Genomic DNA, 12135 nt, shown 5'->3' with positions numbered 1-12135 from the left:
CATCGAAGGATAATCGATATTGCCAAAAACATTCTTTTCTCGAGGCATAGACTCGGCAGGAGTTAGCTAAAATAGTATCATCTTAGTATGATGAAACCCATCACCCCGTAATACCCCGAAAACTTGATAATATCCAAAATAATTTTAAAGCAGCAGCCTTATACGGACAGAACTACCGTGAAAGCCGCCTGAGCCCTCTATCGACATTGTCAATGTGAACATAAAATTTGAACGAGAAGCCAGGCTTTAAAATTAACCTTTGATCAAACATGAGATGACACTAGTCTTTATAAAATGAGAAATGGCCTGCACTGAGATGGTAATCTCTCCTTAGCGGCCGCCGGCCAACCGGGATTACGCAATAACTACGACGGTAAACGGAATTGCCAACCAAATAGACGTCGATGTCGATACATAAATTTTTAATCTTGATATCTCTGTGACCTATCGTTTCTCAGATGGGATGAATGAATTTCTATTAACCGGCAACTTCCTTGCCGAAACTTGGTATAACAAGTTTCATCGACCACCCCCCTCATCTCCTTGTACGATGTCCGAGCATATATCAACGCCACATGGTGACACAAAAAGAACATCGCGAAAAAAACAAGAGTCAAGGCATGTAACGTACAGACGTTAAAATGACCAGAATCATGAGCTGGGAAGCTGTATAGGGGCAATGGAAATGGGTAATAAATGGTGAACAAAATCGGGGTGCACCAAGGACGGATTGGGGCCAAGCGAATTTCGATATACTTTTATCTTGACCCCTTGACTCCTAGATTTGTAGGACGTATCTTTGACTTGTCGCCCATCGGTGACCGATGCAGGTGTCCATCCGTGCTGCGCTTCGACGCCCTGGATCGCCGAGAGAGTGTACTCGTGATGCAATGTGCCGTATGTGCATAGGCTGTGCCCATGTTCCTTTGTCCAATCCTTCTCGGTCTGAGACTCTCCTCGGTTGGTGTCCGAGTGGATCCTTTTTCCCAATCGCCGCCAGATGGCCACCAGGCCGGTTTTCCTTCTCAGAAACCTTGAATTTTACCTGCGAGATTTCTGCTTTGCAGAGGAGACGGGCGGGGTGATCAGAGGCGGAGCTCAAGATTAACCTTAAATTCATATTACAAGTGATTAAACTTGGGCCCGGAGACTCGATCGCTACTTACCTGCAGCTGTGCAAATCGATGTGCAAATCGAAACGACGTTGATATACGTAAATAGCTTCTCGTTTGAGACATATGAGATGGTCTATCAAAAAATGCCACCGTTTCGGATCGACTGCGCTACAACCATCAAGATATCTGATGTTGAAGGATCCAAATGTCTGAGACCCTATAGCCGCCAACAGCTACGGGAGCCACAAGAGGGAGCACGTAATACAAATCGATGTTCCCATGGTGGCATAGGGCTCTTCTATCCATATGGCACGGATGTCTCTCTGACCAGCCGGCCTACGAAGGCCTCGATTGAGACGTCACCTAGCACTCTGTTTAGCTTCCTATACATATGTACTTACATACCAACTTCAAAGTCCTCTCGCGTGATTCAAGGGAGTAAATCGATTCTCCTGGTGCCTTCCAATACACTGATATCATTTATTATGACCTTGTCCCCACCAATTATAAAAAATACAGGCACATGTCATAACTCATTGATCGACGGAAATAGTGTAACTACTGATACGATACACTCAGGTATGTGATACCCGAACGTGTCATCCTCGCGTGGTTAGAGAGCCTCCTTTGATATCCAACTAACAGGCCTCCCACCAGGCAGTGACCGAAATAAAGAGATGAGGCAATGATCCCAAAAATCTCATAGGTACCATGGCCATGAACTATACAGCTTACTATCATAATATCACAACAGGAGCCAACTAGCGCGAGCCTTGTTGGTTGTGGGGGCATGTGTGTGTCAGAGTAGGGCAGTTCCCAGATATTTGTCCTCAGCCGCAAAATTGCCATGGCTAGATTCCTCCCGGGGCTCTCTCCGGCTTCTGCTTAGGTAGCAGCGCCATGCGGGCTTGATCTGTAGGGGATGTCAGTTGGAACGTGTTGGATTTTGTTGGATTATTTCCAACAGGGTCGATAGGCCTGCCTTTTTCGACGGCATTTAAGATGATATTTGATATAAGGACCAGTTGAGGACAGGCTACTTTGAAACCAATTTCTTTGTCCTTCGTGTTAAGACGATATCACACTATATTACCCACGAAGAGAGTTGAGATTTGTGATATGAAACCACACTGATGACAAAAACAGAACTTTGTATACCACAACAGGACGAATATCAGCATACAGGATATGCTTGTGATACCATTCCTCAAATCGGTTCTCTTACCCGAGACGAGCGGGGAGAGGGTAATGGAGGGCGCGGGAGTACCCTCGCATTGTCTAAAAATCCGCCTCTGCCCGTGTTTCTATTAATACGGAATACGGGAACCTTAACTTCCATGGCCATATCTTCCCATTCCCACTCGCGGTTTTAACATCGCTCCATTCGTGCTACTGCTCTAGATCATATCGACGTGTGTACCAGCGGGAGGACAAGAGTGATGGATGGATGGGAACCAATGGGCTCGAGGGGGGGCGATCGGATGAATTTTCTATAGAACCACAGCACGTGCGCTGCTACACAGAATGCAACTTTTGCTTGATAATCTGTTTCGAGGACCCAATTTTTCCGTTGCACTATCCATTGAATATTTTATCACGCTGTGTTAGTTGCGGGGTGAGGAGTGGAGGGAGCAACAAGAACGTATCTCTGGGATTCAGCGACGGCGATGATAGGCAATTTCCAGAGAGGATGCCAATTCCAAAGCCGGGTTCCGGTGGATCCCAAGATGCGCTAGTCACGCTTGCCCCGACTTATGTGAAGGATATCCAGTTGGCGAAATTTCATTCCGCTATGATAACAACTGCAGCCTCGAACAATCTCTACGTCTGTGGCCATGGGCAGGGGGGTGGAAAAGGGGAAGAAGTAAGGAGGGAAGGGGAAAATTGCTTTGCGGTACATAATAGTATACGGGAACATGCTAAAATCGCCGTCATGAAAGATTTGCCTATCCTGAAGTTGTAACTCCGATATGGATATACCTACAATTAACATTGCCCGGTCCTAGCTATTGCCCCCCTTCTATCAAATCGCAACATATGTCCGATAGTTGTTTATCCCAAGATCGGGCCATGTCTAAGTAAAGTTCAAATGATCGGAAAAATTTTTTTTTCCTTCTTCCACATAGTGGCTGGCATCGAGAACTCGTCATCTCCGAAGTAAATGCTCCATCTTCTCTCCGATGGGAAGGCGCGTCGGCGACGGAGGCATCTACGTGCCACAGCACCTGGTTTTGGGATAGCTTCTAGGTAGCAATGTTAAATGATAGACGACGTGTTTCCATCTCCGGCGCTAATTTACCTCTTCGTTGGATTCAAGGGCTCTCTAGCTGCATTAGCTCCCATGAGAACATCAGGGTCCTTGTTGACTTGTTGCTAGACTGGGAGTATACCGTTGATTCTCCATCTCCGCCGTGACGGAAAGCGCCTGTAAGCTAGCACTGTGGTATATGGATCCAACCGAGCACCTTCATCGAGGTATGTAAATATAGTTATTCTTGAGTTAGTCTACAAAAATACGCAATCAGAGACATATTCCTTCGACAGTTGTTGTGGCCTGGCACATGTCGCTGTCTATCAATCTCGATCCTGCCCCCACCACTAAACTAAGCGGATATTTCCGGTGATACAGATTGAAGCTAGAGCTGGATTTGACTAGAAACACCCACGAGGTTATCTAACTTGATGTTGCCTTCAACATCTCGAGCCCGTGGCATGACTATTTCAATCGGTTTTGGATCCTTAGGAGGTTGAAATGAGATTGTATTCGCACCCCAGAGCATCGGCTCGAGTTAGCAGTGGCGCTCTGTGCTTAAGTAGCTACTTGGCTAGAGTAGAGCTAGACGCTCTGATGCCGGTACAAGTTATCGATATGCCTGCCTGATGGAGCGCCATGACTGTTGCGCCTTTCCCGTGTCTAAGTTTAAAACACCGGTTCAATATTGTTGCACATTTCTCGCTGCTATGCCTTGAATTAGTAGAAGCTGGTGCAAAATGTCAACAATAACTCAACTAGGGGAGTAAAAAAAGGCCATCGGCCCAGCAAATTGACCGTATAAACGAGCTTCTCTGGACGGGAAACATTGCGTAATGTATTGATATTCTGGAAACCGTTTCGATGTTCGAGGCGAAGATTTTAAGCCGGAAAGGGCTGAGCGTATTGATACGGATAGTTCTGCGAGCGCAGGCATCCCAGGGGCCTGGGATAGTTAGGAAGCTTCGACGGCTTCGTTAGCGCTTCGTTAGCTTCGTTAGCTTTGGAGGTTAACTCCAAACTGAGAACTGGGGATTGGGAGCCTGATGCGGGACGACTGGGCCAATCCTCAAGGTCTGGGTGTTCATCAATTAATTTGCTGAGGTCCCGAGCTTCTTGAATTGGGATCGTGTTAGCATCTAACGCTGATTCTCGAATCACGATATATTTGATTTTCGCGCTGGTGTTACGCATGGCCGAAGAAGCCTGCCTATTAAGGCTGGTGCATATGCAATTCTTTGGCATCTGACATGAAGAATTTTCCTGCGCCTCGATCCGAGGGTGGTAGGACCAATGGACTGGGTTCATTGTCTTGAGATAGAACCGAGAAAGCGAAGCCGAGAAAACGAACAATAGGGGACCCGAACCGAATGTTGGGAAATATCACAGTGGGGACCGCCCGATAGGAAACGGAAACTGCAGACCGTTTCCATTCTTGACGCCTTCCTTTGTTGTTTTCGCTTTGATTGGAGTTTGGTTCTTGGGATTTCGATTTGAGAGGCCCACTGATGAAGATGTGTCTGCTTGGCTATGCTATGAAGTTGATTCAATTCGCAAAATGGTAACGCTCACACGGCGCATATAAATGCCAGGCGAATTTTTTGGTGGAGGTTGGGCAACGGCTCTGATAGGCGCGATCAGCTTCCAAGATGCCTGCGAGGGAACGACGCAACTCCCGCTGCCACCAAAGGGCACATGACAAACAATAAGGGTTTGAGATGTTTCCCAGCCTCTTGCATGTTACTGGACCCTTAATTAATTTGTCCTGACCAGAATATTTCGTAGTGTCGAACGCAGGCTGTTGCAGGTGCCGGTTATTCAGCACCAATAATCTGCTTGACGAGCGGCCTTTTGATTCGGCACTTTCACAGGCCGAATAGTCTGAATGGAATGTTTTGCTTGAACTCGAGTCAGTGGGTAATGCTTTCATCTGAGGCGGATATGCAAGTTGTCGAGCGAAATAAATCTTGAGGAGGGGCACTAGCAATTGATGTTGCTAGGATCTCGAAGTCAATAAAGCTACGGAATTGTTCTCGAAAACTGCCGGTTAGCATCGTGATCATGTCATTGCAGCTGTCACGGACCTACCCGACGGTCCAAAAGCCATTCTAAGGCTGATCAACAAGAGAAAACGTTTTGTGTCTTTGAAGCTTTAGGGGAGCGATGAAGGATAGCGTGGTGGGTGATAACCAACCGTCTAGGGTCTGTCGGTTGGGTGAAGAAAGGACTTCCCGCTCCCTCGTCCACAGCCCCACCAGCTTGACCGGCTAGTCTCCAAATGGCACAGCGTCAAGGTTTTTTCTCTCTCTGTTTTCACGCTAATCTGACCAGGCCACTGGCGGCCCGGATTCGTCATTGGACCCCAGGGGAGCATCCAGGGATTACCGGAAGAGGTGTTGGAGTTTCCCTTGTTGCTGTTGGAAGATGAAAGACATGCTTAATAATGATTGAATTCAACAGCGCCAAATACCGTATACACGTACTGTATGTAGTATATCACTTTGATTTATTGAAAGGGCGAGATTTGTAAATGAAAATTTTGATCAAGTCGAGAATTTTTTTGCATGGCAGAACGCCGCGATTGGGAAAACAGGGGACAAGCATTTCTGAGCTGTCCATGGAGTGATCCAGACCGTATTTTGTATGCACGGTGTAAAATTAGGTTCGGCCGACTCTGCAGCAGCCTGCCACACACAAGTACATAGACTCTAGCCGTATCGAAACACCGCATCGCTAAATAAAGAATACGACGGGTTGATATCTTGACACTTGGAGAGTTGAGAGTTCGTTCTGACATCAGAACTGGGAGACTACTGTTCCGGATCCCACGGGCTAAGATACAGTTCTTTGGATCTTTGGAATTGGTTCCAAGTTCTTCATTAAAAGGACTGCAGCTGCTGGGACCACTATGACCAGATTGGTTTGGCAAGCAAGATGGTGTGAGTTCATGACCAGACTTTGGGAGCGAGGTGGAGTTGGGACAATATCACGCTGTGCCTGAAGATCTTTGCTGCAAACCCCTATAGCGGAGGCGGTGATGATGCTTCTCTTGGACAGAGGCCGACCCGAGCGGGTCTCGCTAATCATAATCGTATATTTCTAGAGAATGAGGGCATCTCGAAGCTTTGGAGGAAGCAAAAGGAGACTGAAAATCCATTCCTAGAGGGTGAAGGCAGAAGTCTGGAGTGGCGGCCCCTTTGTTGTTGAGGTACAAGCAGCCGGGACGCCTTTGCCGTGTGGTGAGATCGCTACATACTCCGGACTGCTGAGCTGCCGAACGAACCTTGGTCTCTGTCTTATTCTCTGGATAGTGGCCCAACGCATTCTTAAATTTAAGGTTAAATTCGAGAATGTGCGCCAAAAAGGGGGGAACCCGGCTTGATGATATATCTATCTGGCGGCCAATCGGTTGAAATTGGAGCGACCAAGCAAACACAGTCAAAAGCCGAGAAAACAGTGTGAAACGGCTGGGCCGTGTGCTGGAGAGCATGAAACGCTCTGCAGAGAAAGTTTGCGCGGAACCGGATCCCCTATCTTGTTTGGGAGCCGGTTTTTGCCCCGAAAGTCTGGTTTGTCTGGGTTCATGGGCCGAGCTGAGAAATTCATGCTCATTTCGCTGGGACTGCCGGGAAAGGGTAGGTCAAAATCGCTGAATCCTTCTGCAGGCTGCCATTTTTAATATGTATGGGTCCAACTAAGCATTTTTGCTACCTGTTCCTGTTCCTGCTCGTGATAGTGTTGTTGCCATTGCGTACATACTGCTGGATGCTGGATAATCTTTCGAATGATCGATCCCAGGTTCTTTTGTTTCTCCGACACACATCGCTTAAGCAGGACAGCGTTCTCTTTTTTCACCATTCGGCCCGATGTGATGCATCTGCTTTCACAGTGCATTTCAGTCCATTCCCATCCAAGACCCTTGGTCATGATCAAGAGGGGAGCCGTTCTTAAGTGCGCCAAATATCAAGCAAACCACCAATCCACGAAATTGTCCTCTCAAAGAGGAACTTGGTAGAGGTGGAGATTCCCGTTGAGCCCAGCCAATTAAGGAACTTGGGCTTCCCATAGTGGGGTCCAGAAGACCGCCTTCGATTCCTCATGCACACTATCAGCCACTGTCTGAAATACCAAAATATGATAGGCTGTGCGGAGGAGAAAAGAAACATGGACATAAGGTTGAACCAAATGTCCTGTACCAAGTCGTGTTTTGTATACGAAGGCCATGCAGCACGGGAGAGACATCGCACGAGAGTGGGAGAGCACATGGCAAATCGAACCCTGAGATCCTCTCACTCGCTTCTGATGTCTTTCAGGTCGAATTCTGGGGCTCCAGATAGAAGGAAAAGTCATTTCCCGTTCGTTTGAAGTTTGGTGACACTTCTATTACATCTTTCCTGCCCGCATTGGTTTAGTCGAGGGTGGTTTTTTGCTCCAAGATGACACCACGAACCGCGGGAAGGAGATCCCTCGAAGGTGATCTGTCCGGGGAACAGAACTTCTCGAGCACCTGCGCTTATCGAGGGCAAAGTCTGGCACATCTATAATCTGTATACGCAGTAATGTGATATTAGGCATATTCCGTCTCGAATACTTACACTTTGGAACAGCACTAGCGACTACATAGAGGGGAAGCTTGTTGAGACGGGATCACTTTTCATAAATTTTTTTTTTTTTTTAATACCTCAGCACTAGCATCAATATTGGCGCGATTCTTGTGGTTGAAATAGGGTAATGCTCGGGATCTTGTACCGGTGTGAGTATCCAAAGGACACGGGAGATTTGTATCTGTCAGAGATTTGTGCCATAATCCACAGTACAATATCAATCGACAAGATTTGTGTGGGAAAGCGAGAACAGCCACTATGCGTCCACACATAGTTTATGTACGTAGTATGCAGGTGTGGGAGCATGGGTCAGGCATGAAGGGGTGAGGGGCAAACGGCATTGGAGATTCCCAAGTCTCACCTCACTGGCACAGTCCTCCTGGAAGCGGTACGCCTGTCTTGCTCGTTTCCCCCAAACAATATCATTCTCATCAATCAACCCTAATTACCAGACACTTTTGCGGTGGGTGGACCGTGGGATCACAGCTGGTTGGCTACCACGAACGGTGAATGATTCGTCCGCAGGCTAAATGAAAAAAGAAAGTGCCTTCCAAGAAACTCTATAAGGGTTGGGTGGATTCGGCTTCTCCTGCGAAAGCAAGGTCCGTCCACGCCAAACAGGAAAAAAAAAAAAAAAAAAAAAACCAGACGAGAGGTCTTCCCTGTCCTCCGGTCAGTTGCTTTTTCCACACCGGAATTTCTTCTTCCCTTTTTCACTGCAATTTGGCAAGGGAAACGAAGCGACTAGGACTAAAAAGGGACAAGGGCCAGGATTGGACATTACCTAGTCCAGGTGGGAGGGGTGGGAGGAAATCAGGCCGATTTCCAGTCGCTCGACTCAGCAGGAATTTGAGACCGGGCTTTGGGATGGGTCCGCCTTTCTGGCTTGGAAACTAACTGGGCCTTTCTTTTTACCCAGGTCTCGTCCTGCTGAACCTGTTCCTTTTCACTCCTCCCTCTTTTCTTCTACTTGGGACTTATACTATACCGACGACAACCTTTCGACTCTCGCCCGCCGACCAGGAATCGACAAGTTTTTTTTTTCTTTCTAAGGGTCGAGACGACGATAGGATCTTTTGGGAGAGCCGAATATACTTTGGGCTCGGGGACGTATTGTTGCTAAGAGGTAGACACATAAAAAGCAGAAACATCGAAAGAAAGGTTAAATAGTATCTGGGTTCATTTCTTGGGGACGGCATTTTTGGTTTAAATCCTTTTTTTATTTTTATTTTATACTTTCTCATCTTTATTCTACACCGGTCAAAGTTTGTGGTTATTTCTGCTGCACGGTCGTTCTTTCAACTTCTTTCATTGCTGCCTTTTTAGACGACCGACCGCATTGGACGAAGAGTGGATCTTTTCGATATCACAAACCCGACTTGATATATACACCTACCTTCTATACTACATATCTATCATTCCGACATAACCTCATCGAGGAGGACTTGCAACATGTCGGTGGCCGACAAATCCCTGGTGCCGGAAACGGTTGCCTTTGCTGAACGTCGTCTCCGCGATGGGTCGATGCTCAAATATAAATTGACCGTTCTTCAACAGCCAGAACGTGCCAGAGCCTGTGGTCAAGGTGCTAAATGTAAGGCTGCACCCTCGCAAACATCTCCATACTGGGAAGTAACACCAGATGCTAACATGGCTATCGTGAAAAGCCCATGCCGACAGACGACCTGTGGATCCTCCCCCAGTCGTGGAGCTCAAGCTGTTCCAAGGCGATGATAATACTGACGTGTAAGTTTGAACTTTCCATTTAAATGCGGCTAGGTTTTTTTTTGAAGATAATCTCATTAACGAATGCTTGTGCAGTACATTCTCTTTTAATTCAAACTTCTTCCTCTTCGCCACGTTGGAGAGTGCCCGTCCGATTGCTAATGGCCGGGTGCAGCCTCCTCCAGCTCTTCAACCAGTCTTGACCGGTGTTCCGGTCTCAGGAATGGCCTACCTTGACAGACCTGCGCCAGCGGGATACTTTATCTTCCCGGACCTTTCGGTCCGACATGAGGGCAAGTATCGCCTTCACTTCGCTCTCTATGAAGAGTGCAAGGAGGAGGACGACCGCATCGCCATGAATGGCCAGGATGTTACCCACTTCAGAGTTGAGGTCAAGTCCAAGCCATTTACCGTTTTCTCCGCGAAGAAGTTCCCTGGCCTTGCCGAGAGTACATCACTTTCACGCATCGTCGCTGAACAAGGTTGTCGTGTTCGCATCCGTCGTGATGTTCGTATGAGAAGACGCTCCGACAAGCCAGGCGGTGGTGACGACCTGTACGAGGATGGCGGACATTATGTTCGTAACCAAAGGAGGGAAACCCCAGATGTTTCTCGTGCCTATCCACCACCTCCATCGGAGTCCATGCCGCCTCTGGAGGTCCCACATCGTTCTTCCGCCGCAACGCCCAATGGTCAGGCTGATAAGAGGACTCGAAGTGACTCGGACGTTTCGACGGCATCTCGTCCAGATTATAATAGGATGAATCCTGGATATCCCGAGAGACCGAACTTCAACCAAGCATCCGCTCCTCCTCCTCCTCCACCGCCGCCTGCTCCGACAATGCCAGCTGCCGGAAACTACCTTAATTTTGGTGGCCAAGCTGTTCCACAGGCTCCCATGGTTGCACCTTCCAACCCTCCACCATCCCAGCCATGGAACCAGGGCTATCAGGCTCATGACGTAAACTACCAACCTCCCCAGGCACCTGAGCATCGTCGTGATTCCGTTGATTACAATAACAACTACTATCCTCAATCACAATACCCCCAGCGATCTCAAACTCCTGTCAGCGACCGCAGCTACCCGCCCAGCTACACACAATCAACCTCTCAATATAACCACTCTAACACATACCAGCAGCCACCTCAGACGCATACTCCTGCACCTCAGCAGAAGCCGCATCGTCAGACCCGTGAGGATCTACCCCCACTTAAACTCACTGCTCTCGAGCCGAGACTGCCGAGTTTGAATTCACCATCGAGCGCAAACCCGAGCTCCGGGTACATCCCTCCAAGGTCGTCAACATCGCAAGGTACCCTGCCTTCTCCGACCTCCTACGCTCCACAATCCCAAGGTTCTTCCTATCATTACCCGCCTTCTACAGAAGGCTCCCATGGATCAGTTCCACCCTCTCAGAACGGATGGGGCTATTCTATGATCAAACCCTCGGAGCCAGCACCACGCCATGCCGGTCAGAAGCGATCCTGGGACCGTGTGTTCAGCAGTGACCAACATTCTCGTGAACGTCTTACCAACGGCTCGAGGCCAACCCAGAACAACTATGGCCTCGATGTTGACGAGGAAGATGATGACGAGATTGATTTCACAAAGATGAGAATGAGCTATAGAAGAGCCGATGGTGTGCAGATTACTCGGGCTCTTCCTGATGATATCGAATAAAACCATTCTGTGTCACTATCTTGCATAATCTCTACCATCCATTCTTTGCCATTTTACCTCTCTTCGCTTCTCTGGAGATTTCAATCCTCCAAACACCTGCTTTGCTTTTATGACAAAAAAAACATATGATTCCTCTGGTACCGGTTCTCTTGCCACACTGTCTCTGCGATGTATTCCTGTAGAGACGGATGTGTGCAAGACGGAGTTATGGTTTTACGGACATCTGTGTGCTTTGTTTCCTTGGGTCACCGAAAGGCGTTTCTGGCGCATTGATTGCTCCCGATATTTTCTTATTTTCTTTTCCTTTTCCCCCTTTCCTTTCTTGATTGTTTTCACTTATAAATTTCTTTTCACCAAAAGAAACCTCAAGCTTTGGTGTGGCAATTGTCGGTTTTATAGCTGTTTGTTGTCGCCGTCGTCGCGACATGGCCAATATACTAGGTATATGGGAGCGGTATCCTCCCTGAGCTCTTCACTGAGCAAAACCCCATTCCGATCTTTTGGTGGATGGGTTCAAAAAATATTTCCTTGTGTCTTCCTTTGTATTTGCGGATACGCATACTCAACAGTTGTGGCTTTTTTCGTTTTCATTTGGTTTTTTTCATTGCTTCTTTTTCTCTCCCCCTTGATACTTGGTAGTAATTTGGCGAGCGATGGGAGAGTTCTTTCGCAGAAGTATATACACTCCTTGATTCTTTCATACTCATGATCCTAGGCTTGATTTATATATACCCCTCTTGCGGTCGATTGAAGCCGTTT

General features: G+C 47.7%; 1 protein-coding gene across 1 annotated transcript; it reads left to right on the top strand.

The window, feature by feature from the left end:
- Positions 1 to 9422: 9422 nt before the first annotated feature.
- Positions 9423 to 11376, top strand: DFL_000190 (uncharacterized protein; the record flags this gene model as incomplete). Its single annotated transcript, XM_067630598.1, has 3 exons — positions 9423 to 9564; positions 9638 to 9716; positions 9792 to 11376. The coding sequence occupies 3 exons, from the start codon at positions 9423 to 9425 to the stop codon at positions 11374 to 11376; spliced, it is 1806 nt and encodes a 601-aa protein (XP_067494715.1).
- Positions 11377 to 12135: the final 759 nt, after the last annotated feature.

The sequence above is a fragment of the Arthrobotrys flagrans genome, assembly GCF_004000055.1.
Source record: "Arthrobotrys flagrans strain CBS H-5679 chromosome Unknown unitig_15, whole genome shotgun sequence".
NCBI classification, from domain to species: domain Eukaryota; kingdom Fungi; phylum Ascomycota; class Orbiliomycetes; order Orbiliales; family Orbiliaceae; genus Arthrobotrys; species Arthrobotrys flagrans.
Note: the sequence above shows the minus strand (reverse complement) of the source record. Positions and strands in the feature narration are given on the sequence as shown.